The sequence below is a fragment of the Mesoplodon densirostris genome, chromosome 4, assembly GCF_025265405.1.
Source record: "Mesoplodon densirostris isolate mMesDen1 chromosome 4, mMesDen1 primary haplotype, whole genome shotgun sequence".
Taxonomy (NCBI): Eukaryota; Metazoa; Chordata; class Mammalia; order Artiodactyla; family Ziphiidae; genus Mesoplodon; species Mesoplodon densirostris.
The window spans coordinates 148031953-148058164 of record NC_082664.1 but is presented as its reverse complement, the minus strand read 5'-3'; the positions used below and the strand labels follow the sequence as shown (position 1 = coordinate 148058164).

The 26212-nt window shown below is 45.5% G+C and overlaps 1 protein-coding gene across 10 annotated transcripts in view; it reads right to left on the bottom strand.

The window, feature by feature from the left end:
* The window catches only part of ZNF592 (zinc finger protein 592), a 61236-nt gene that overhangs the window by 29220 nt on the left and 5804 nt on the right, over positions 1–26212 (bottom strand). For 2 of the 10 annotated variants that reach the window (XM_060097449.1, XM_060097459.1), the window contains exons 2-6: positions 17821–17931; positions 13440–13523; positions 12859–12980; positions 3618–3741; positions 1097–3359 (exon numbers count right to left, since the gene is read on the bottom strand). In XM_060097449.1, the coding sequence (XP_059953432.1) occupies positions 1097–3359; positions 3618–3741; positions 12859–12904 (2433 nt within the window). In that variant the 5' untranslated portion in view covers positions 12905–12980; positions 13440–13523; positions 17821–17931. Of the gene's footprint in view, positions 1–1096; positions 3360–3617; positions 3742–5850; positions 5941–8628; positions 8651–12858; positions 12981–13439; positions 13524–17820; positions 17932–26212 lie in introns of those variants that run through there. The other 8 variants (XM_060097453.1, XM_060097450.1, XM_060097451.1 and 5 more) reach the window with 8 other exon arrangements.

The following is a 26212-nucleotide window of genomic DNA, read 5'->3' as shown; positions in this document are numbered from 1 at the left end:
GTGCGACTTCCTCCTACGGGCAACCCTGCTCTTGACACAGAGCCTCTGTGCACACGTGGGACACTCGATAAACAAGGGCAGAGCTCATCAAGACACCAACAGGTGCGTGGGTCACTGTGAACTGAAGTAAAAAGAGCTGGTCTGCTTTCCTTCCAGGCCTCTGTGGCCCTGGCTTAGGGAGGCTTGGTGAGGGGCTGGGCTTGGCTAAGTTGTTAAGGGAGCCACTTGGAGAGGGAAGAGAAGAGCCTTCTGGAGGCCTGCTTCTTCAGAGTACCTTGCTAATACAGACAACCACCGACACACAAGGTGCCAAAGGGTGTTTTCAGCATGGACATGCCTGAAGTCTCTCTCTCTCTCTCTCTCTCTCTTCTCTCTCTCTCTCTCACACACACACACACTCTCTCTCTCTCTCTCTCTCTCTCTCTCTCTCTCTCTCTCTCTCTCTCAAGTTCTCATCAAGCATAACCAAGAATCGGAACAAGAGATAAGGGCAGCTGCTTTCTTAGTAGTGAGAACAGAGATGAAGGGAAGAGGCCCCAAAGCCTTTGACTCGGGGCCCACATGTCAGTCTACTCTCCTTCCACATCAACCCTGCTATTGGCCCTACGACAGCTTCCCCAAAGGGATTCTGCAAAAACAGCTATGTCCACCGTGGGGCACAACAACTTGGTAAAGACAAGGTTCTCAGAAGTACAGACTGACGCGCAGGGCAGTGATGCACCTACCTCTGCCCCCAAGTTCTTTGGGCACGTGCAAGGACTGTGCTGACAGCTGCCAGAGACCAGGGGACCATCCAGCAGAGCCCTAGCCCCGGCCCAACAATGGACCCTGAGAGCCCACTGGAGTGGGAGCGGAGTGTCCATAAATACACTCGTTAAATCTTCAGGGTCTCCCCTCAGTTGTGGGCAGGATGCTTTTCCCAATAAACACCAAGCACTAAATATCCAGGTGGGTTGCTAACCAGCAAGCCAGATTCCTCTTCTAGGACTCTTAAGATGCCACACTGCCCCACATCAATGAGCTTCTCTCTCCATGCCCAGTCATGGAACAGTGCGAACCAGGGGCCTGACAACTATCACAGAGAGGGTCTGCTTACCAGCCCCTCGGTTTCCTCCGTCATCCTCTGGAAATGTGCGGCCATAGCCATGTAGTCTCGCATCTGCTTGTGACATTCGAGACACTTGATACTGTGCCGGATGAGCCTCACAGGGTCTGGGTAGAGCGGCAAAGCTGGAAGTGGGGGGCTGGCACTGCTTGAAGTGAGGCCATGTTTGGGGGAGGAGGGGGGAGCCGGGGTTGCTGGTGCCATGGAGTTCGCGGGGGCCGACACGAACATTTGGTCCGCAGAGATGGGCTTCACTAGCAGCTGAGAGCACTGCATGACGAGCCCCTTGCTCTTGTGGTCACGGGCGTGCCGGAGCAGGCTGCACTTGTTGAAGAAGAGCAGCGTCTGGGAGCACAGTGTGCACAGCACCTCGATGTGGACACTCCGCCGGCCGTAGTGCTGGCTCAGGCTCTTCTCTAAGGCAAACGCATCCCCACACTCCAGGCAGCAGTACCCACTGGCCGGCACGTGGATCCTGCTGTCCGCAGGTGGGCTAAGATTTGGCGCGTAGAGGGGCACGGGGTTGGAGCTGTGGAGGACCTTGTTGAAGACCTCCACAACCAGTGGGGCGGCCTTTTTCACCTGGTGGACCAGGGGCACCGACATCTGCGTGAGCTGTGGCTGGCTCCGCCTCTGTGCTGAGGACTTGGCCGTCACGGACGCGGCCACACTGTGAGGGACCAGATTCAGGTTGGCCAGGTGCACGGCTTTGGGCAGGAGGTTGGCAGGGGCCAGGGTGGATGCCTGCAGTGCTGTGCTCTGCTGCTGCTTCTTGCCCATCTGTGAGCCCGAGGCAGCCCCCTTTGGGCCCCGGGACCCAGAGCCGCAGCAGGAAGTTGAAGATTCACTGGCTTTTGTCATGCTCTCATCCCCCTTCCTGTCACCCTGGGGGCTCCCTGAATTTGTGCCCACCTCAAGAAAGTGCTCCGCCCCAGACAGGGCAGTGACCTCATCCTCTGGCACCTCGCTCGGGGCCTCAGCAATGGCACTTCCTAGAGGTGACCCAGCAGGGGACTTACTGGGATCGTCAGGGTCTGGCAGGATCCTTGTGACAGTCCGTTTGATTTCCCCTGATGATGTCTTAATGGTTTTGATTCTGACTTTGGGAATTGCTGGTGGGGAGCTGGCAGCCACAGAAGGGGAGCCTCTGCTGCTGCTGTCACTGCAGATGCTCCGAGGGCTGTCTGATGGCTTGATACTTTTTCTAGTGGCCTCCAGAGGGCTCCGGGGACTCTTTGGTGACTTGGGCATTTTGGGGCTGCCTTTGGAGCCCTCTTTTGTGGGCCCTGAGGGATCCTTTGTGTGGGTAGGCTGATCCTCCTTGGTGACACTGGCCACTCGTTTAGCCTGCAGGGCCACCAAGGCTGCAACACAAGAGGACAGCTTGGAATGAGCTGGCTTAAGACGCTGCCTAGGGGGCACTGACGAGCAGGTACCTAGCTCCGAGGCAAGCCCCTTGGGCTCTCCGATACTGTGGCCGGGGTGGCTGTTGAACTCCAAAGCTTCCCCAAAGAATCGACTGGTATCCAGCTCCTTGTGAGGTTCCACTGCCTTCTGCCCACCTTGCTCGTGCTCCTGCTGACTCCCCAGGGGCAGGGGTTCTGGCTTGGGCTCTTTCTTACAAAAGTGATCAAACATATGCAGCTCTGGGACTGGAAACTTAGTCAGAGCCTCCAGGACCGGGCCCCCCACAGACTCACACCCAGGAGGGGGTGGGAAATAACTGTCAGAGTGCTTGGGCTTTATCCCAAACCCATTATCTTTGATGGCATCCTCGGGTTCGGGGCTGGAGATTGGACTGAACTGGTTAAAAGTTGGTAAGGGCTCTGACTTGGAAGGTTCTAGCTTGCCGGGGAAACTCCTGGTACTATCTCCATTCATGAAAGTGGAATCAAACTTCCCACAGTTGTGGCCTAGGTTGTGGGGATCTGGAGGCAGGTCCGAGCCCCGGAATCCATTGTGTAGGAGGCTGGGAGCGACGTGGTCTTTCTCCGCTTCAAATGACTCCTGGCGGCTGGTGTTCTTGACGATGACACTCACGGCTGGCACATCTGAGGCTGATCCTGAGTGAGACAAGGACACATTCTCATCCATACACATGCCTGGAGGTTTGAGGGGACTCTCATTCTCCTCACTGGGGGTCTGGATGGCCTCCTTGGCATCAAGGCTGGTGGGGTCTGGGATGTCAAAGGCAGCCAGAAGGTCATCAAAATCTGGAGTTTTCATATCCCCCATGGCTGGATGCTGGCAAGGGCTGTAACAGAAACAGAGAACAGAATCAGTGATCACCAGGATCCCACTGGGCTCTGTCCAGCATCATCTTCTTCACAAACCCATCTCGCTAACACACATGCAGCCAGCACGCACATGCACAAATCCCCACGCTATGGGAAGTCACACACCTGAGTTTTACCCCAACAGGTTTCCAAAATGCTGGGGACATTGGGGAGGAGTGGAAAGAAAAGTTAGCATGTAGTGACAAGCCTGCCTGGCAGGCTCTAAACATTAATACCTGGAAATTCCTGGTTGGTTGCAGAGCCAAAAAGAGGGTACACTCACACCACACTCCCTCAATTTCTCAGGGAATATCATCACTCCATGTTCATAAGCATTAGCAAAAAAACAATCACTCAGCCCTTTAAAAAAAAAAAAAAAAAGCATGGCTCAGTACCTCCGTTCTTTAGAAAACTTCTGATTCATATGAGACTTGGCTATAACTTCTCCTAATTTACTCTTAGTAATTAATCATTAACTTTGTATAACTTGGTTTTTTGCTGCATGAATCCAAGCAAATCCAAAATGATTTATCACTGCCAGGATTAAACAAACTCTAGCAGATTATGTCATCCCCTAGGTGTTTTTTTCTCTAGTCAGTGTCTGCTTGATTCCTTAATTTTCACCCCAAATCTATTATTGGTTGGTGAATGGATCACTAAACCTGAGGGACAGGGTGACTCTCAAAGAAGCACACAGTTACCAAACTGGCCAGGGAATAGTTTTAGAGAAGCCCTAAATTTTATTTTAACTTAATACACAAAGGAAAGAAAATCCGCCCGTTCCCTTCATGATCTGTAGAAGCAGAGCTACAAAAACTACTGCAAAGGAGGAAACCCAAGGCCCTATGAAAGAGGCCTTCCCTTAGGAAGTTACTAAAATACTCACACTTAGATAAGACATGAAGCTGCCTGGCTCAAACCTGCTGGAAAGAGGAAGAAAAAACCCCACTATCTCCCTTGTTCAGCCCATAAATCCTGCATCTGCTTCAGCATCCCAGAGCCTTATTTGCTTAAGTATTTCCTACACCATGTTTGTAGTGAAAGCCTTTGTGGATGCAAATTGACATAACTCTTTTAGAAAGCAGTACAGTAGCTGCACAGAACCAGATGAGGGGCAAATCCTTGGGTCCGGGAACCCCACTGCCAGAAATTTATCCTAAGAACAAAAATTCCCAAAAGCTATATGCAAAAGTGTATAGCATTATTAAAACAACACAAAAAGGAGACACCCACATACACACAAAGAATCTAAATGTCCAAGGACAGGGAATGGTTAAGTAACTGATAGACTATTATGTAGTTATTAAAAATCCCAATTATGAAATCTATGTAGCAACATGAAAAATTACTTACAGCGTCAAGATTAAAATAAAAAACACATACAAAAATGTTGTCAAACTATGACAATGTAAAACTAAGTATGCATTTGAGCCAAGATTAAAAGAGAAAAGTAATTTATGCAGGGTGGTGGGATTACTGGTGTGTGATTTTTTTACAACTTTTGTGTGTGTGTGCTGGTAGACTGCCTTTATAATTTTAAAAAGGGAAAATAAAGAAAAAAGAAACAAAAATTAGAACCACAGGGGAACAGCTGGCAGAGATATATCTATTGCCATCCCATGGGATCAACAGGCTTGCAGGTTTGGTTTCGTGTCCCACCCCACCAAGCCCCAAAAAACCACATCTGCCTTCTTAAGAGTTCTCACGGAAAATGAAACAGACCGCCCCATTGGGAAGATATCTAATTATGGTAGATACTAATAAAGTGAAATACCTGTTAACTAAATATGAGTTGGCAGAATATCTTGCTGAAACGAGATGTAAAGTTTCTGGACAACAAATGATTGTCTGGTGGAATAGAACTGTTGGAGCCCATAAGCGAGGGGAATATACTGGATATCAGTGGAAGCAATCAGCATCCCAATACCAAGTGAACCACTATGCAGGCTGATCCCAACTATAAGGAAACACCTATGTGGTATTTGCTTTATAAACTTATCTCCAACTCCCCCCCCACCCCCCTTCAGTCTAGGAAAAATAGATTGAGGGAGAAGGATGGAATAGATTGGTCTTCTTAAGGTGCTGGGAAAAGCCTGTGGGGGAGGAGGGGTAGTAGTTGGCAGTGTGTGCAAGGATTATCGAGAAGCCTACTGTTGTTTAACTCCAAGACACAGGGGCTTGAAGCAGAGAGATACAACATGAAAGTAATGATGTTCTCCACACAGAGAAATCTCAGGGATTGGCCGAGAATGGTCAGAGGTCAGAGCAAAAAGTATCTTTTGCTAGGAAAATCAGAGCCAATAAATGGTGTGGCAGCTCAACATCAGCAGCAGGAAAAACTTTTATAACCTTTGAATTTTAAATACCAAGGTTGATACTTTTAAAAGCCAAAGATCAAATCCTGTTTTCTATTTAGCCCTAGTAGGACAACCAAAATCAGCAGCAATCGATAACTGTTAAAAGACTTACAGTGGGGGACTTTCCTGGTGGTCCAGTGGTTAAGACTCTGCGCTCCCAATGCAGGGGGCCCAGGTTCGATCCCTGATCAGGGAACTAGATCCTGCACGCTGCAACTAAGACCCGGTGCAGCCAAATAAATAAATAAATAAATATTAAAAAAAAAAAAAAAAAACTCACAGTGTGCCCAAGTGTCTGTATTTCTTTAAACTCTGCTCTAAAGTAAGTATCACATTGTTTATAAGTAGAAAGTAAAAATTAATCAAAATGTACCCTGTTATAAAAGCAAAGGAGAGGGACTTCCTTGGTGGCGCAGTGATTAAGAATCCGCCTGCCAACGAAGTGAGAGAGTGGCATTGACATATATACACTACCAAATGTCAAATAGATAGCTAGCAGGAAGCAACCACATAGCACAGGGAGACCAGCTCGGTGCTTTGTGACCACCTAGAGGGGTGGGATAGGGAGGGTGGGAGGGAGATGCAAGAGGGAGGGGATATGGGGATATATGTATACGTATAGCTGACTCACTTTGTTATACAGCAGAAACTAACACAACAATGTAAAGTAATTATACTCCAATAAAGATGTTAAAAAGAAAAAAAAAGAATCCGCCTGCCAATGCAGGGGACACAGGTTCGATCCCTGGTCCGGGAAAATCCCACATGCCGCGGAGCAACTAAGCCCTTGTGCCACAACTACTGAAGCCTGTGCACCTAGAGCCCATGCTCAGCAATAATAGAAGCCACCGCAGTGAGAAGCCCACGCACCAAAGAGTAGCCCCTGCTCACTGCAACTAGAGAAAGCCAGTGCACAGCAAAGAAAACCCAACGCAGCCAAAAAAAAAAAAAAAAAGTAGAAGAAAAAAGCAAAGGAGAAACTGCAAAGAAAAAGACTACCAATAAAAAGTTCTATTCATCAAAAACCTGCCAACACATAGTTAAAAAGCAAACAACCAAAAGGAATATTTGCAACATATAATAATTACTATCATTAATATCTTTATTAATATGTAAAAGGCCCTTAAAAAGTAGTTAGTAAAAGATAATCAACATATTAGAAAAATAAGCAAAAGTGATGAGCGGGCACTTAAAAAAAGAACAACCACAAATGGACAATTCATACATACATAACAAAAGTTGCAACCTCACAAAAAATTAGAGAAACACAAATTAAAATAATGAGAAACATTTTTGGCTTATTAAACTGACCAAAGTTTTCAAAAACTAATAATCCCCAGTGTTGGCAGAGATGTGGCAAAATAAGCATTTTGAAAGTAATAGAAATTGATACAACCTGCCTAAAGAGCAATTTAGCAGTACATACATAAGGCTCAATAATTCCACTTCCAGGGCCTCCCTGGTGGCGCAAGTGGTTGAGAGTCCGCCTGCCGATGCAGGGGATACGGGTTCGTGCCCCGGTCTGGGAGGATCCCATATGCCGCGGAGCGGCTGGGTCCGTGAGCCATGGCCGCTGAGCCTGCGCGTCCGGAGCCTGCGCGTCCGGAGCCTGTGCTCCGCAGCGGGGGAGGCCACAACAGTGAGGGGCCCGCATACCGAAAAAAAAAAAAAAAAAAAAAATAATAATAATAATAATAATTCCACTTCCAGATATTTATCTTAAGGAAATAGAGATGCATGTGACAAAAATAATCATTACAGAATTATTTATAACAAAAAATGAGACACAACCTAAAGTCCCAACAATAGGAAGTTGGTTCAATAAATTATGGTCTATTTACACAATTAAATACTAGGCATCATTATAGATCAATATTTAAGACTATGAGAAATGCTCCTAAAATGAGGAAAAAAGATACTGAAGTGTACACACAGTACAATCTCTATTTAAAACAAAAAAAATTTTTTACTATACATAGTTCTTAAGAAAAAGCCTAGAGGAATACTCTAAAATGTCAAAAATATCTCAACAGATAATGAAATTATTTTCTTTCCTTTTTATCTACATTTTCAAATTATTTATTCAAATGATTTATTTCAAATTTTATTGCTTAAGTAATTTTATTAAATTATATTTTTAACCTATGGAAAGAAGAAATTAGGCAGGCCAAAAAAATTTGAGGCACTTGGGGCTTCCCTGGTGGCACAGCGGTTAAGAACCCACCTGCCAATGCAGGGGACACGGGTTCAAGCCCTGGTCCGGGAAGATCCGACATGCCGCGGAGCACCTAAGCCCATGCGCCACAACTACCAAGCCTGTGCTCTACAGCCCACGTGCCTAGCGCCTGAGCTCCACAACAAGAGAAGCCACTGCAATGAGAAGCCCACGCACTGCAATGAAGAGTAGCACCCACTCGCGCAACTAGAGAAAGCCCGCATGCAGCAACGAAGACCCAACACAGTCAAAGATAAATAAATAAAATAAAATAAATAAATTTATATTAAAAAAAATTTGAGGAGCTTCTTACAGAGGACTCTAAAAATCATAACTATAAAACTCTTTAAGCACATCTGGCATGACTCAGCAAGGGACTGCCAGCTAGAAAATCCATGAAGTAACTTAATTAAAATTAAAGGTGTAGTCAAAATAAAAAGCTTCAGCATACACGAGTGTCTGCAACCTGTTGCAAGCAGCCAAAGTTGGAAAGAGCGTACCACAGACGGCTGCCTGCCTACCTTGCCTGGGGGCAGTCCTCAGGACCCAGAGGTGATGGCCCCTGCCCCATGTCCACAAATACCAGCCTAGGAACCATGGCTCACCCTGCAGAGCACTCAGCAGGGTTTCCCCTGAAGCATCTGAACAAGCTATATCCACGCACGGTGAGCTCACCCAGTGATCTAGAATGGCCTAGTCAACAGGCAAGGCAGGCTCCTCGGTCCTGTGAGCCCTAGGCCAAGAGCAAATTTCACTCAAAGGTGAGAAGGTGGAACCATGCTATGATACATACAACCCCCTTGGGGGTGAACTGGCAGACTGATGCTGTATCCTCTCAGGGTAAGTTTCTATTCAGGGAAGATCTGGAAACTAAAAAAAAAGTTAAAGTGAATATAAATACCCAGTATTTATTACAGGGTCTACTAGCTGCCCAGGAAATTTTGCCAAGCAGTTAAGTAAACATATCAACTAGGTGAGAGGGAGGGGAGAACACCTTAATTTTAAAAGGGCCTCATCAGGCCTAATTAACCTATTCAAATTCTTTCAGGGGAGAAAAACAATATGATTACGGCAGAACTAGTAGGCAGAATTTCGAATGCCAAAATTCCACCAAAAAACAACAAACTGAATTCCATGTTGCTTGTATGTTTGTCTTTATGTGATTGTCATTTATGGGAAACCATGAACGACGGTGTTTTTTAACCCATTGACCAGTTCTGGACTGGAGCTCGATGCTTTCATAAATTGCCTAGAATGATAGTGCCCAACCCACTGGGGACCCAACTTTATATCCACAAATGTGTTCCCAATGACCAGCCATTAAAAACAACACTACTGAATGAGAGTCCATGAAAAAATTAATTTGAAAAGGAGGTCTCAATGCTTTGGGAACCAATAATCTAGCAGAAAAACATTAGGCTGTAAGATTCATGAGGGAAGAGACTTATCTGTCTCGTTCACCACTGCATTCTCCATTAGGCAGTCAATAAATATTTGTTGAAGCAATAAAATGAAACCTTCAAGACTGCAAATGGCCTAAAAGCTGTTCCAGAAATGAAAATGCGAAATTAAAAGACAAGTTCTAAGGAGGCCGTATGAATAGGCGAAATTATGGCAAAGGAGCATTAGTGAAAGCAAATGTGAAGGAACGTTTAGGGAAAAGCAATTCCAATTATACTAGAATGTATATGGTTATGATTAGAATAATGGGTTCTAAGCTAAACTGTTCAATAAAGAAGCATCAGCTTAGACTGTTCCCTTAAGACACCATGTTGCATGTTGCATCACAAAAGGCCCAGAAAACACTGGGCATTATCAGAAAGGACACTGGAAACAAAATAAAACTTGCGATCCTGCCTTTATTCACGACCACTCAGGGTCCACAGAGAGATGTGCTGAGCAGTTTTGGCTCCCCACACTTTAAGAAAGATGTACCAGGGCTTCCCTGGTGGCGCAGTGGTTGAGAACCTGTCTGCTAATGCAGGGGACACGGGTTCGAGCCCTGGTCTGGGAGGATCTCACATGCCGCGGAGCAACTAGGCCCGTGAGCCACAACTACTGAGCCTGCGCGTCTGGAGCCTGTGCTCCACAACAAGAGAGGCCGTGATAGTAAGAGGTCCATACACCACGATGAAGAGTGGCCCCCGCTTGCCACAACTAGAGAAAGCCCTCGCACAGAAACGAAGACCCAACACAGCAAAAATAAATAAATTAATAAACTCCTACCTCCAACATCTTCTTAAAAAAAAAAAAAAAAAAAGAGAGAAAGATGTACCGGAGTTGGAAAAGGTCCTGAGAAATGAGACTGAGCAGATGGAGGAGCTTTCTAATGACAGCCTAAAAATCAGAACTCTATTTTATTCTAGAGAGATGAAGATTTAGGGGAAAGGGGAAACATAATTGAAGTATAGGTTTGTTCATCAAACCTCAAACACTAGAGAGCAGAGGGCAGCATTTTTGAAGTTTGAAGTAAATAAAAGATATAGACCAAAACCAACAACAACAACTTAATCCATTAGTCAGAAAATATACTGATATTGTTAAAGGTAAAATATATAAATGTAGTAACATCCACACTTATTCAAATCCAGAATTTTTTTTAAAAGGCTCTGAGAAACTAAAAACAAGGAATTGTCACTAAATCCATGAGCTTTCTTTCCCTCAGCATTGAAGCCTTTGAATTTCAAATAACGTTAAACTTGGTCACCTGTTTTTCTTTTTTTTTTTTTTTTTTTTTTTGCGGTACGCGGGCCTCTCACTGCTGTGGCCTCTCCCGTTGCGGAGCACAGGCTCCGGACGCGCAGGCTCAGTGGCCATGGCTCACGGGCCCAGCCGCTCCGTGGCACGTGGGACCTTCCCGGACCGGGGCACGAACCCGTGTCCCCTGCATCGGCAGGCAGACTCTCAACAACTGCGCCACCAGGGAAGCCCCACCTGTTTTTCTTAATATTAAGTTCAGCAATAACAGGACATCAAGGGGGCAGAGACACTCCAAATTTAAGAAAAGTCTGATCTCTATTCAGTATATTCTGTCTAATGAAACAAGAAAACAAATAACATCACAGATTTATATGATGAAAATGAAAGACCACATGATTTAGGGAACACTGGGCTGTGAGACAACGAAATTGTTTCCTTTTATTTGCCATCTTGTTGGATGAGGACTAGAAGGAAGGATCAGTATGTATGTTTTACAACCTGTAGGTGAACTCTTTACCCTACTGCCCCACATGACTGCATATGGCGTAGATATTGACATAAACTGTGTTCAATTATTGTTATAACAGTTAAGAGTTTAAAAATGGATGAACATGGGCCTCCCTGGTGGCGCAAGTGGTTGAGAGTCCGCCTGCCGATGCAGGGGATACGGGTTCGTGCCCCGGTCTGGGAGGATCCCATATGCCGCGGAGCGGCTGGGCCCGTGAGCCATGGCCGCTGGGCCTGCGCGTCCGGAGCCTGTGCTCCGCAACGGGGGAGGCCACAACAGTGAGAGGCCCGCATACCGCAAGGAAAAAAAAAAAAAAAAAAATGGATGAACAGGGGCTTCCCTGGTGGCGCAGTGGTTAAGAATCTGCCTGCCAATGCAGGGGACGTGGGTTCGAGCCCTGGTCCAGGAAGATCCCACATGCCGCAGAGCAACTAAGCCCACATGCCACAACTACTGAGCCCGCGCTCTAGAGCCCGCGAGCCACAACTGCTGAGCCCAGGTACCACAACTACTGAAGCCTGCACACCTAGGGCCTGTGCTCCACAACAAGAGAAGCCACCGCCATGAGAAGCCTGTGCACCACAACGAAGAGTAGCCCCCACTCGCCACAACCAGAGAAAAGCCTGAGTGCAGCAACAAAGACTTAATGCAGCCAAAAATAAAATAAATTTATAAAAATAAATAAATAAATAAAAATGGATAAATAAAATTTCCCCCAGCTTTCTATTTCAGAAGGAACATCCCAGGGGATAATAAAGCAAAAAATAACTCAAACTGTATGAAACACACACACAGAGAGAGAGAGAGAGAGAGAGAGAGAGAGATTATTTAGCAGATCCTAAGAAGTACTTGAGTTGGTTCCCAGGTGGGAGAACTTCTGTACCAGGAATGGAAACTGGGCAAGGGGAAAGAGAGAATGAGCAAGCAAGCACAAGAGAAAGCTGCTACTCCCATGACTTGCAGGAACTTCAATCTGGACTCTGGCTGGAACATTGATCAGAAAGAGATACTGCTTCTATGGGTGGTAGAGAAGGGAGCTCAGTGAAACTTTAGCTGGATCAAAGGAAACAGAAAAAAAGAGTTCCATGTTCCTGGACCCAGAATGAAGCCCCAGACTGGGAATAGTAGAGCTAAAAGAATAAGAAATTGTGAACCACAGAGAACTAGCTTTCACCCCTATGCTGTCACCAATTACCTATGTAAGGATCTTAGGCAGGCCTTGATTTAATATGTAAAATTAAACTAACTTGAAGGGTCTCTGAGACCTTGAACAGGCTAGGCCACAACAGCTGGGCAAATTAATCTAGAACTATTGGATTTCTACACAAAACTTAAGTCCTAAAGTAGGCAAGCAGATTCTCTACCACATATATACTACTGCCCTCCTGAATACACATCTGATGCCTTCTTATAGGTCTAAGTGATCCCAAGTCACAGACGTTCTGAGTCAATCAGTGGCCAATGCTTCATTTCATGAGGCACCTGGCATTCTAATCATTAGCAAAGAACAGCCCAAAGAGATTCTCAGCAGTATACAAGAAAACAGGTGCCCCAACAGACCCAGGCAAAACAACAAAGCATTTCACTTGTCTTTTCCTCTATCTGGTCTTAGTCCTGCCAATGCATATTTTGGCAGAATGGTTGTTGTAAAACACTTATCTGATCACAGAGACGTCCCAGTTCAAAATCCCCATCACCTTCAGTAAGTAAACTCTTCTTCCAGCGTGCAGAAGCCATTCCCATCTGGTCTGTGTCCACCTCTCCAGCCACTTCCCAGGGTACGTTTCAGTCACTGGTGTCAGAGCTTGAGCTGTTCCTCCTGAGTGGCCCCAAACATAAATCTGCCCGAGAACTCCTCCTCATCCCCAAGCTCCTGTTCCAGGGCCCCTCCTCCTGGATGCCTTCTCTCAGTCCTCTGCCCTTCCCTTCCTCCCTTCCTCTATGGCAGCGCTTCCCACAGTAGGCTGGGATCCTGAGTTTTCTCATCAGTCTGTGAGTCTCCCGAAAATTGGGGTCATATCCTTTACCTCTATGTCCAGGGCCTAACACAGCTGGTTCCCAATGTTACGGGGGCTGTCACTGCTCCCACCCACCCCCAGAACCTTTCCTTGAAGCCTCTCCAAACCCTGGCTGATACACCTGTCCCTGCCTGCCCTGCCCAAGATGTCCGTCACCCAGAGGCAGCTTTCTCTTCTCCCCGTCTAAGCCCTTCCACCCCAACCAAAAATTCCATTTCCCAAGAACAGAATTGCATTGCAAGCATTCTAACAAGACTCACAGGACGTTAGAGCTGAAGTGGACCTCAGAAATGACCTGGTCCAGTGGCTTCCAAATGCCCGTCTGCAGACTGCTGCTGGACTGACTGCAAAAGAATAACATGGGGAGTGACTTTAAAACACAGAATCCCAGGCTCCACTGTGGAAATTCTGATTCAGTAGGCCTGGGATGGATCCCTGCATTTTTTTTAAAAAGCTTCCCAGTTGACTCCAGGGCACTGGTCTAGTCCAACCTCTTCATTTTATACATGAAGAACTGAGGCTCAGAAAGGGCAAGTTCTTCCATCAAATAATTACCAAATGCCAAGACTTATGCCAGGCACTGAGGACACAAAGGGAAGGCCCAGACCCTGTTTTTGAGTGCCCTCCCCTCCACAACCCACTGAAAACACCTCGCAACCACATACCTGTGAGTGCCACCAAAGGCTCATCAAGGGGACACAGGCTTCCTACAGGCAAGGAAGGGAGAGGGACTTTCTCTGACTGCCCTTGTCAGAAGTCATCTCATCCTCCCTTGTGCTCCCTTTTGTTTGACTTATTTCTCCTCATAATTTTCTACCTTTAATGTAGTACCTTTAAACTACCTTTAATGTAGTTTACCAGTAAAATGTTCTCTCTTCTTCTATTTCATAAGCCCCTCGACAGGCACTCACTGAATCATTAATTAATTGGTATCCCTCGATTCTAGACTTGGATTTCTACTTGGATAGGCATCTCAAATCTAATATGTCCAAAATCTAACTCTTGGAGTTCCTCCTACATTCCTTCTCATTTCAGTAAATGACACCTCAGTCCTTCCAGTTGCTTGGGCCAAACCTTGGCATCTTTGAGTCCTCTCTTTCCCTCATACCCTTCATCCAATCCATAAGCAAATCCCGTCAACTCTACCTTCAAAATGTATCCAAATCCAACCATTTCTCACCACCTCCAACCATCTTCTTTTCTCTCCTGGATTCCCACAAAAGCCTGATGACTGGTCTCCGTGCCTCTCCTCTTTTCCTCTACTACTCACTCGCAACACAGCAGCCAGAGTGCTGCTTTTAAAACATCCACCAGATCATGTTCCTCCTATACTTAAAACCCTTCAACACCGTCCCACCTCACGCAGAGTAAAATCCAGTCTTCATCCCAGCCTACCTGGCCAGGATGATCTAACTGCCCTCTCTCTCCTATACCTCTCTCTGTTGCCAGTCTGCTCCAGACTCCTTACTGCTCCTCAACCAAGCAGGACATACTCCTGCTCAGAGCCTCTGCATTTACTATCCCCTCTGCTTGGAATGTTCTTCCCCTCAGATCTCTGTGGGCCCACTCCTCACTTCCTTCAGGTCTTTATTCAAACACCACTTTGTCAGGAGCCTTCTATGACCACTGTGTATAAGATACCAATCCCCACCCTCACCATCAATCTCTGTCCCTTTAGTCTGCTTCGTTTTTCTTCACAGCCCTTATAGCATCTGACACATTATATAAATGCTCATTTATTTATTTTCTGTGTGTAAGCTCCACTATGTTTACTAGACGGTAACCCACCATTAGAAAGGGGGAATGATGTGACAGGCTCATCTGTCCAGAACGAAGATTGTTCAAGGATAGTCACAGATTCCTAAGCAAGTTTATTACCAGTCAAGCAGCTGGCAAATTTGCTACATTGTTTGTATTTAGATTTTTAAAAATTTTTATAAATACAGAGACCTTGAGTGGTGATGGGGCCTTGCCAGTGGGAAAGGGTCTATCTGAAGTCACACTTGTCTATGAATGCTGGGCCCCTGCAGGACTAAGTTAAATATATTTTATTGGTGGAAAGTGCCTACTGGCCACTGTCCCCACAATAAGGTCATCTGTCTTGAGGACTGGATCAGTGTGACGCCAGTGGAGGGGGAAGGCTAGCTCTGAGAACCGCAGGGAAGAGGAGAACACAAGGTGGTCTTGAGTCTTAAGACAAGAGGATACAACTCTGGGAATATACCAAAAACTATTGAATTACGCACTTTAAATGGGTAAACTGTATGGCACGTGAATTATATCTCAATAAAGCTGTTAGATTTTTAGAAAAGATAAAAAGGAAGAAAAGAGGATAGAACTGAAAGGAATTGGGATTATAAGACTGTACAACTGACTGGGATGATACAAGTGGAAACTAGGTATAGGCAACAAAGTTGAAGCAGAGCTAAGAACTGAGATAAAAACTGATACTTTGTAACCAGTACCCCCTTTTCCTTTCACTACTTGAAACAGATCTCAGCACTAAGGGACACTGCACTTTGTTAAAAGGGAACAAGACCCAGAGACAGAAAAAAGAGAGACAAGACTCCTCTTGTTCACATGCCATCCTTGAGGAGTTTCCCCCCACTGAACTTTGTAAAAGCATCATCTCTTGGTAGTAGGGATCCCCAAATTTAGGTAGGAAGCCAGTAGCCTCAGACCTGCTGGGAACCAAGCCTCCACTCCCTGAATAAAAGGGCCCCAGAAAAGAAAAAGTGGCCATTCCGCAGATCACTCCTTCCCCAGCTCTGGTACCCCTGTGTTTGGTGGCTCTGGGTGTGCCACCAATCTCATCTACCACAGGCAAACCACAGTCCCAAAGATCCCGAAATTAAAAGGCTGGGGTGGGGGGCAAATGCACTATTAGTATTGGGGTGTCTCTTCAGTTCCCTTAGGTCGCTAAGGAGTTTAGGAGCTGGTGAGTCAAGGGCCTGGTAAAGGATGCCTCTCCCAGGTACTCTACTCTCACTCCCCTTTTCTTTTTCTCACACCTCCACACCTACACCCACACCCACACACACACACACACACACGTATACTCTTCTCCTTCCCGTTCCTCTCTCTCCCCCTACTCCTTCCTCCATGCCCCTCTCCACCCCTCCGTCCTTTTCTCTCTTCCCCCCTCTTCTCTCCCTCACAGATGTTCTTCTTTATCCCCTTCTTCCTCTCTCTTCTCTCCTTCCCCTCTCAAAAGAGATCTGGGTGGGCTCTTTCACCATGGCTGCTCAGACCCAAGTGCAGCCAGCCTCCTGCAGGAAAGCAGGGCACCAGCCAAGGCAGCTTTTCACCAACAACCCAGCATGGCAATGGACCCAACATCCAGGTGTCTGCATGTGTGCCCACTGTATATGTCCCTGGTGATCCAAGGGAGTGATAGAAAATAATGTGTTCAAAGGACATCCCTATGTGCCCTTCCACCATCAGAAAAAAATGGAATATTAAAAGTCCTTATCTTTTTAAGATATTATCTGTGAAATGTTCACAGATAAAATGATGTGATATCTGGGATCTGCCTCAAAATAACACAGGGCAGGAGGAAGAGAGCAGGGAGGGCATGTATAAATGAGACAAGATTGGCCATGAAATGATAACTGTTGGAACTGCATGAGGAGTACATGGGAGTTTATCATATTATTTTCTCTACATAAGCACATTTCAGTACACTAGGAACCAGACTCTTGGATAGTGGACTCTATGGGTGCAACTAGCTAACCACCAAGATCACACCCATTAGGATGACTATTATCAAACAAAACAGAAAATAGCAGGTGCTGGTGAGAATGTGGTGGAGAAACCGGAATCCTTGTGAATCGCTGGTGGGAATGTACCATAGCCACTATGGAAAACAGCATGGCAGTTCCTAAGAAAAATTACACATGGTGGATATAACACTTCCACTTCTAGGTATATACCCAAAAGAATTTAAAGGGGTCTCAAAGAGGTATTTGTACATCAATGTTCATAGCAACATTATTCACAATATCCAAAAGGTGAAAACAACCCAAGTATTCATCAATGGATGAATGGATAAACAAAATGTGACATAAATATAAAAGGGAATATTATTCAGCCTTTAAAAAGGAATGAAGTTCTGATACATGCTAAAACATAGATGAACCTTAAAGGCATTATGCTAAATGAAATAAGCCATATACAAAAGGACAAATATCGTGTGATTCCACTTATATGAGGTACCTAGAGCAGTCAATTTCATAGAGACAAAAAGTAGAACAGTGGTTACCAGGGGATAAAGGGGAGAAAGGAAAAGGGGTTGCTATATAATGGGTGAAGAGTTTCAGTTTGGGATGATGAAAAGGTTCTAGAGATGGACGGTGGTGATGGTTATGTGAATGTCCTTAATGCCACTGAACAGTACACTTGAAAATAGTTAAAATGGTGTAAATCAACTATACTTCAATAAAAATAATAACAAAAACACTAATAAAAAATTCTTGGATACCCTTAAAATATGGTTAAAATGGTCAATTTTCTTATGTATGTTTTACCACAATTTTTTAAAATAATGATAACTACCAAGGAACATTGCAAAAAAAGAAAAAATCACTTGTGTCCAAACTCTCAGCTCTTCAAGGCCAGCTCAGGTCAGCCTAGACATCATACCTCAGTGAGGTTCTCAAAACAAGGGTGTGGTGAGTATTGCTGGGAGTGTAGAGCTGTGGAGAAAGGAATAACTTCTAACTATAGGCACATGGTCTAGTTTCCAAACACCACCTAAGGAAAGAAGAAAAATAAAATGTTTTTTAATAGGTCTGAAGGCAAATGTAATTAAAGTAAGTTAATAATAATAATAATAAAGTGTAGGTCAGACCCCGAGAAGAATCTCCAAACCTAATTCAAAGCGGGCCTCAAATGTAGTCAAAGATAGAACTATCCCCAGTCCCAGATCTTCTCCCTTTCGCCTAGCATAGTGTGCTGGTTCAGAGCCCAGACTCTATGTGGGTTCAAAGCCCAGTTCTACTACTTACTAGCCATGTGACCTTGGCCAGGTTTCTTCACCTCTGTGTCTCAGTTTCCCCGTAAGTAAAATGGGGGTTATAGGGGTTAAATGAGTTAATATTTGTAAAGCTCTTACAACACTGCCTTAAACATAGCAAATACACGTTTGTTAAGTATTCTGCCACCAACCTCAGTGGTCAGCAAGCTTTACCTCATAATTTTTCAGAGTGCCCCTGCAGACCACTGAATCCCTAAACGTCAGGCTGATTGGATGCATGCACAGGGGACAGAGACAGGGCAAGTGAAGGTCGGTTACCCCTCCTCACAGCTCATCCTCCAGTGCTCAGGAGGGCTGAGGAAGCAGAGGATCAAGGAGTGAGCAAGGGGACCAGGGGGCAGGTAGGCTGGGGGAAAGTCACAGGTAGGGGAGAGGCAGGGAAGCGACAAGCACCAAGCAGGGGATGAGAATAAGAGAAGACATGGGGAAAGCTGGCAGACCTTTTTTTTTTCTTTTTAAATCTAAGTGGTCCTCAATTGTAACTGGACATCAGAATCACCTTGGGAACTTTGGAAACTACTAATGCTTGGCCACAATCTCCCAAGATTCCAATTTTATAGGCCCATGTGGAGAAACTAGTTAACAGTCCATCAGGTGCATGTACCCACAAATGACAGAATAAAAAGTCTCTTTTCTAATTCCGCTCACTCTCACTCTAATTCTGCATTCCCTCGCTTGACTTCATTTCTGTCTTAACTTTGACAGACCAGCATTTAGTTTGGATTCTAAATAGAGATATAGACAATATTAATGGAAAAACTTACAAGGGAATGGAAGGAAACTCATTATTCCAATTCTATAGAAGGGAAATACAGAAAACTTTTTTTCCTTTTCTTATTTGGATCTTCACATTTCAAAACATAAACTAACAAGCAGACACTGTGCTGTCCAGATGAGGATAAAGTCAGAAACCAGGGGATGGGGTAGGGAGTGTCTTAGATCTGATGTCCAAAATAAGTTAGTTCTGAGGTGCTCCAATGAGTGTGCCTGATTATTTATTCCAGGGTAACCTCAGTTCCTGCAGACACTAGATTCTTTAGGGTTATTCAGACCATCTCTGGTGCCCAATAACACAGTTTGGCTGCAGAGAGGGGCTGGCAAACCTGAGAATCAGGCTCCATTGACCCAGGCTGGCTGCTTCTCTCAGGCCACCCTACCACATACACACACGTGGATTTATAGGAACTTTACAGTTTATATAGCACTATTGCCACTTCACAGGGAACTCGCCAGAACCAAGACTAATGCTGAGGCTCCTGCTTGCCTCCAACAACCAGACTGCCCTTCCACTCAGGAACTCTGAACCAGGAGGTCTGACTTCACATTTCAGTTTCCCAACATCATTTCAGTTTCCCAACATCCTCATCTTCCCAAGGTGCTACTGTATATGGCACACATTTTCCTTCAACTGGTATTGAGACATTCACTACAATCCTTGCCACAATTATGACACACCTTAGGGTGTTGTAAGACCGAGATTAGAAAACTGTACTAGAACACTGTTCTAGATTAGAGGTTCTTCCAACACCAGAAAGATTAAGAGCCCAAGAGATTCTAGGAAACGATTAAATTTAAGCTGCTAACTCTACAAGCAAGGAAATGAAGGCCCAGAGAGGTGAGGTAATCAAATGAGATAAAGTACATAAACTGAAGAGTTTTTATTACTGTGAAAGATTCCTGTTATTCCTGGCAACGTGACCGGCCCTGCCTTAGCTTCCCAGAGGGCCTGAAGTCTCCTACTCACAGTTACCCATTCAAATCTCTCCATCAAACACCCAGTATAAGGCTTATTAACCCTCAGACTAGTGATTCTAGCCCTGGAAGCACATTAGAAACACGTGGGGAGCAGTGCTAATACCTAACCCCACCCCAGGCCAATTAAATCAGAATCTTTAGGGGTGGGGCCGAGCATTTTTTAGAAAACAACCCAGAGGACTGATGTTGTCTGGGGCTGGGAACCATGGTCTTTAGACCAAAGTATAGTCCAGGGACCACTGGCCTCAAAAATCAGCCCAAAATCTTGTTAATGATGCAGACTTCTAAGTCCACCTGCAGACTGACTCAATAGAAATAAAGTGGGTTTCCCTGGTGGCGCGGTGGTAAAGAATCCGCCTGCCAATGCCGGGGACACGGATTTGAGCCCTGGGTCCGGGAAGATCCCGCATGCTGCGGAGCAACTAAGCCCGCGAGCCACAACTACTGAGCCCTCGTGCCACAACTACTGAAGCCCACGTGCCTAGAGCCCGTGCTCTGCAACAAGAGAACCCACGGCAATGAGAAGCACACGTGCCGCAACGAAGAGCAGCCCCTGCCTGCTGCAACTAGAGAAAGCTCATGCGCAGCAACAAAGACCCAATGCAGCAAAAATAAATTAATTAAATAAATTAAAAAAAAAAAAAAAAAGAAAGTGGGTCTCAAGAATCTGAAGCTGTGACAGTCACCCAATGGTTAGGGAACAACAGCGCTGGCACTGAGTGAGTCTTAGAAGTCACACCTGTGCTCCAGCTGACCCTGGAGTCCTGGATGCCCCAGTAGCTGGCCTGGGAAAGGTTCCCAGATGATTCAGACTCTGATGCCCACTCTAAGCTAAGAGCCCCTGCAGAAGCCCCACTGCTTCAATCACCAGCAGCTGTGGCAAACCTTTCAAAAAGAGAGCTAGAGTCCATCGTGGTTCTACACAGCCATCTGGGGCTTCCCATCTCACTCAGAGCTTCGGCTCAGGCCCCCACTAGGATTTACAAGCCCAGTGGGACCACCCTGGCCTCCTCTCCCATACCTTCCTCCTCCTCACTCCAGTTTTTCTCTCCACCCTGACTGTTCTTCCCTCAGATAAATGCATGGCTCCCTCTCTTACTACTTCAGAACTCTGTTCAAATGTCCATTATCAGTGAGACTTCCTTATTTAAAGCAGAAAATCTGCCTCCCCACCAAACCTCTCTATCTTCCATCCCAGCTTTGTTGTTTTTCTCTGTAATACTTTTCACCACCTCTCATACTTTATATTTTACTTGTTTATTATCTATAAGACCTCACACACTGGATTACAAGCTCCACGAAAGTAAGATTTTTGTTTATTTTGTTCCCTGTTATAGTCCCAGTGCCTATAGTGCCTGGCACAGAGCAGGCACTGAAATATTTATTCTAGGAATTAATACATCAGGAACACCAATCTCAAAACATAACTTGTACCAAAAGATAATAAAGAAGCTGATTATACCAAAATCACTTCTCCACTGATCTTATCTTGGCAGAAGCCTTTTTAAAAACACGCTAGAGGCCTAATGAAACAGAAACCATTTAGAAATAAGTATTTCCCGTCAATTAATCCAATCCAAATGGATTTGTGAGTCAAAGACAATTTGTTCTGAGGAATAGATAAAACTATGGAGACAGAAAATGGAGTTGAAAGAAGATAATCGAACAAATGGATTTCAGATACTATCCTGGTGTATGTGTAGGTCCAGAAGAAAACCTGAGAGCACTTACAGCTACTCTCGGACAGGAAAGTTTCCAGTGGATCAGAAAGGACAGGCTCCCATCCAGGGTTACAGTCGGTGAGATGCAGGCCCAGTGCAGGATACGACGGCCCGCTTCCCACCAGATCCATCAACCTAGTGAACCTGGAGAGGACTCTTCCTCTTTCCCTTGTGCCCGCTTTCCCCACCTGCTTCCAAAACTCATTTGAAACCACGGACAGTACTTTAAGCTCTACCAAGTCGGGAGCACTAGAAGCTTTTGTCAAGGCCACACAGCAGCTGGGGAGAATTCTGCCATTACTAAGTCTCACAGATGTCATCTGTTCTGCTCCATGTCTCCATTCTTGTCCTTGTTACCGCTTTTCTCGCCACCTCTGGTCTCTCCCCACAGTCATCCTATATGTCTAAAACCAATCTTCCCCATCACCATTTTCACGGGTTGTTCACTCTGCTCAAAAACTTACAATAATTTCCTACAGCCAATCACATCAGCTCCAACCCTCGCGCAAGACTTTTGGGAACCTCTGTCGTCTAGGCCTAGACTTTAAATTTCAGCAGCTGCTTCTTCACCCGCCTTGAAGCACCAAATCACTGCCTTCACCTTCAACAGCACCAGTAAGAAATGAGACTGTACAGCCTGGAACAGACTGGACCACATCTCCAACCTCCATTCCTGCCCAAAGCATCCTCACTCTCCACACCATCCATACCCATCCCCCACAACAGCTTCTAGCCACACTGTCCTTTCCCACTCGACTTCCACAACACACACACTACACACATACATGCATGCTCATTCATTCAACTGATAATATTAGTTGAGCACCTCCTAGGTGCCAGGCCTTATCCTAGTCACTACAGATACCACAGTGAATAGAACAGACTAAGTCCCTCCCCATGCAGTGCTGACATTCCACTAGGAGACAAATGGACACAAACAAGCAAATTCATGATATGTCAGGTAGTCATATAGCCTTTCTCAATAGGAGTTCAACTGTCCTATTGTCTCAATAGGAAATCATAAAATGGAACGACTACATTCTCAATTCTGAAGCAAGTGAGAGTGCAAGCCACGTGAATACAGGGGAGAAGAGGTTTTAGGCAGAGGGAAGAGCAAGTAGAAAAGCCCTGAAGCAGGGAAATGCTTGAGGCATTCAAGGAACCCAAACCAGAGCAGAGGCAGTCACAGGAGATGGGGGTGGGAAGCAAATAATGGAGGGCCACTGTGAGGACTGACTTTCACTCTTAGATTGAAGGCTATAGGAGGACCTGGGGTAAAGGAGCGACATGCTCTGACTTTCACTGTAAAAGGATTACTCCTCTCTGCCGCCTATCATCAGGTAGTAAAATTATGAGGGACTTATTTTCTTCTTGAATGTTACAAAATTTTCTAAACTGAATATATATATATTTTTTTCTTTTTTACATCTTTATTGGAGTATAATTGCTTTACAATGGTGTGTTAGTTTCTGCTTTATAACAAAGTGAATCAGTTATACATATACATATGTTCCCATATCTCTTCCCTCTTGCGTCTCCCTCCCTCCCACCCTCCCTATCCCACCGCTCTAGGTGGTCACAAAGCACCGAGCTGATCTCCCTGTGCTATTCGGCTGCTTCCCACTAGCTATCTATTTTACATTTGGTATGTATATATGTCCATGCCGCTATCTCGCTTTGTCACATCTTACCCTTCCCCCTCCCTCGTAGGTCTGTGTCTTTATTCCCGTGTTACCCCTAGGTTCTTCATGACATTTTTTTCCCTTAAATTCCATATATATGTGTTAGCATACGGTATTTGTCTTTCTCTTTCTGACTTACTTCACTCTGTATGACAGACTCTAGGTCCATCCCCTCATTACAAATAGCTCAATTTCGTTTCTTTTTATGGCTGAGTAATATTCCATTGTGTATATGTTCTTTTTTTTTTTTTTAAGGCTGCACCACACGGCTTGTGGGATCTAGGTCCCCGACCAGGGATCAAACCTGGGCCCTGGCAGTGGAAGCTCGGAGTCCTAACCACTGGACGGCCAAGGAATGCCCAAATTTTTTTTTTTAATTTTTATTGGAATATAGTGGATTTACAATGTTGCATTAGTTTCAAGTGTACAGCAAAGTGAATGAGTTATACATATACGTATATCCATTCTTTTTTACATTCTTTTCCCATATAGTCCATTACAGAGTACTGAGTAGAGTTCCCTGTGCTATACAGTAGGTCCTTATTAGTTATCTATTTTATATATAATAGTGTGTATATGTCAATCTCAGTCTCCCAGTTTATCCCTCCCCCCCACCCCCTTACCCCCTGGTAGCCATACCATATTTTTTAAATGAAGGAAAAACAATCTTCCTAATCCTTTAAGACTGAGCCCAAATTCCACCTCCACTCAAAGCCCCCTGTACCAGCGTTAGGCCATGCTGTACCCTAGACCCTGGTCATCAGGACCACTGGGGTGGCCCCAGTGTTAGCAGTACCTGCCTGCAGCAACTAACATTCATGAAAGTTTCTTCTGCTGCCCTCACTTCTCTCCTGTCATGCAGGAACATGTCCCTTCGGACACTCTTGCCCCAAGTGCCTGCCTGGGTCCCAGTATTTCTCTCCATTAACTTAATTAATTCCTGGTAATTAAAGTTACAGTTTAGTGATGAACTGCTAAATGACTGGTGGCGCAGTGGTTAAGAGTCCGCCTGACGATGCGGGGGACATGGGTTCGTGCCCTGGTCCGGGAAGATCCCACATGCCACGGAGCGGCTGGGCCCGCGAGCCATGGCCGCTGAGCCTGCGCGTCCGGAGCCTGTGCTCCGCAACGGGAGAGGCCACAACAGTGAGAGGCCCGCGTACTGCAAAAAAATAAAAATAAAAGACTGACCTCTCAAGGGGTGTAAATAATTTTTTTATTCTTTATACAGTTTTTTAAATTCTTTACACAGTTTTTGAAAATTTTATTTATTTGTTTGTTTGTTTGTTTGTTTGTTTATTGCTGCACTGAGTCTTCGTTGCTGTGCGTGGGCTTTCTCTAGTTGCGGCGAGCGGGGGCCTGCTCTTTGTTGCAGTGCACAGGCTTCTCATTGCGGTGGCTTCTCTTGTTGCAGAGCACAGGCTCTAGGCACACGGGCTTCAGTAGTTGTGGCACTCGGGATCAGTATCTGTGGCTCGTGGGCTCTAGAGCACAGGCTCAGTAGTTGTAGTGCACAGGCTTAGTTGTTCCACAGTATGTGGGATCTTCCTGGGCCAGGGCTCGAACCCGTGTCCCCCGCATTGCAGGCGGATTCTTAACCACTGTGCCACCAAGGAAGTCCCAGGTGTAAATATTTTAAAAGGGGACACTAAGTGGAAAGGCAAACGTCTTCAGACTCAGAGGAATGCAGCTATAATGTTGGAACGATAGGCACTGGGGTGCCTAGTTTGTGGGTAGGTGGCTACCTTCTCCTAAAGGGTACAGGTGCTTAGAAAAGCAATGTCAAAGGGAGACAAGTGAAGTAATGAAGGATGAGATTACATCATTGCCACCACCTCTCTCCTCCCAAATGGTCATTCAATCCATTTTGAGTACCAGAGAATGTTCCCCAGAGGTAACCCCAGCCATCTCAGAGGGGTTACTTGTGTGAAAGTAACCACCACCATCAGAAAGAAAAGCCCCCTTAAGACACTACTGGTCTGGAAGCAAATTGTTCTCCAACTGCTTTCGGTGGGGGAAGTCCTTGAGGGCAAAGTTCATCTCACATGATTCTTTTATGCTCCACAGAGCATCCAGCTCTGTGTTGCGCCCAGCATGGGCCTTTCATAAACAACTGTAGATAATTGATCATTGATGGCCCAGTTGTAAAACGGCTCCAAAGGATTTTTTTTTCAAAGGATTTTAAATACACATAAGCATTCTAACTAAGAACAACAGTAGTATTAATCACACACCTAGTATTTTTCAGGGCCTGAAGATTTATAGCCTTAATGACGTCTCAGACAGTGAAGCAGTTTTTACAACCTCAGCCAGTTCAGTTCAGGTCTGGAGAGTCTAACAAGGCAAAGGCAGAGAGCAGCCCTTGTCCACACACACCCGAGCCTCGGCTGGGCCAAGCCCCAGAAGAATCTGAACAGCTGCTTGTTGCCCACCCCTGGACTCCCTTCTCCTCCAAAAATGCCAAAGCTCTGCCTCAGAGGTGTTTTCAGGCCCTGGAATAGCCTTGAGAGGCTTGCAGTTACAATGGTCACCTTGAAGGTCACCTACCTTCAAGACCTCTCTCTCTGGTCTCACTCTGCCCTTGGCTTGCTAAAGAACAACTTTAACTTCAGAACTGAATTGACAGATGGGAGTAGAATGCTGTGAACGGCAGCAAACCAGGGGAATAAAAGTGGAGCCAGAACCCACTCCACTGGCTCACATTCAGCTCCAGCTTGCTAAGGGCAGTGTGGGTAAACGTTCCTATGCCCAATGACTGGATGGATATAAGGATGAAGTAGCTCCCTGCCTCACTCCCAGGATGGACTGAACCTCCAGTAGGAGGGAAATTCCAGGAATGT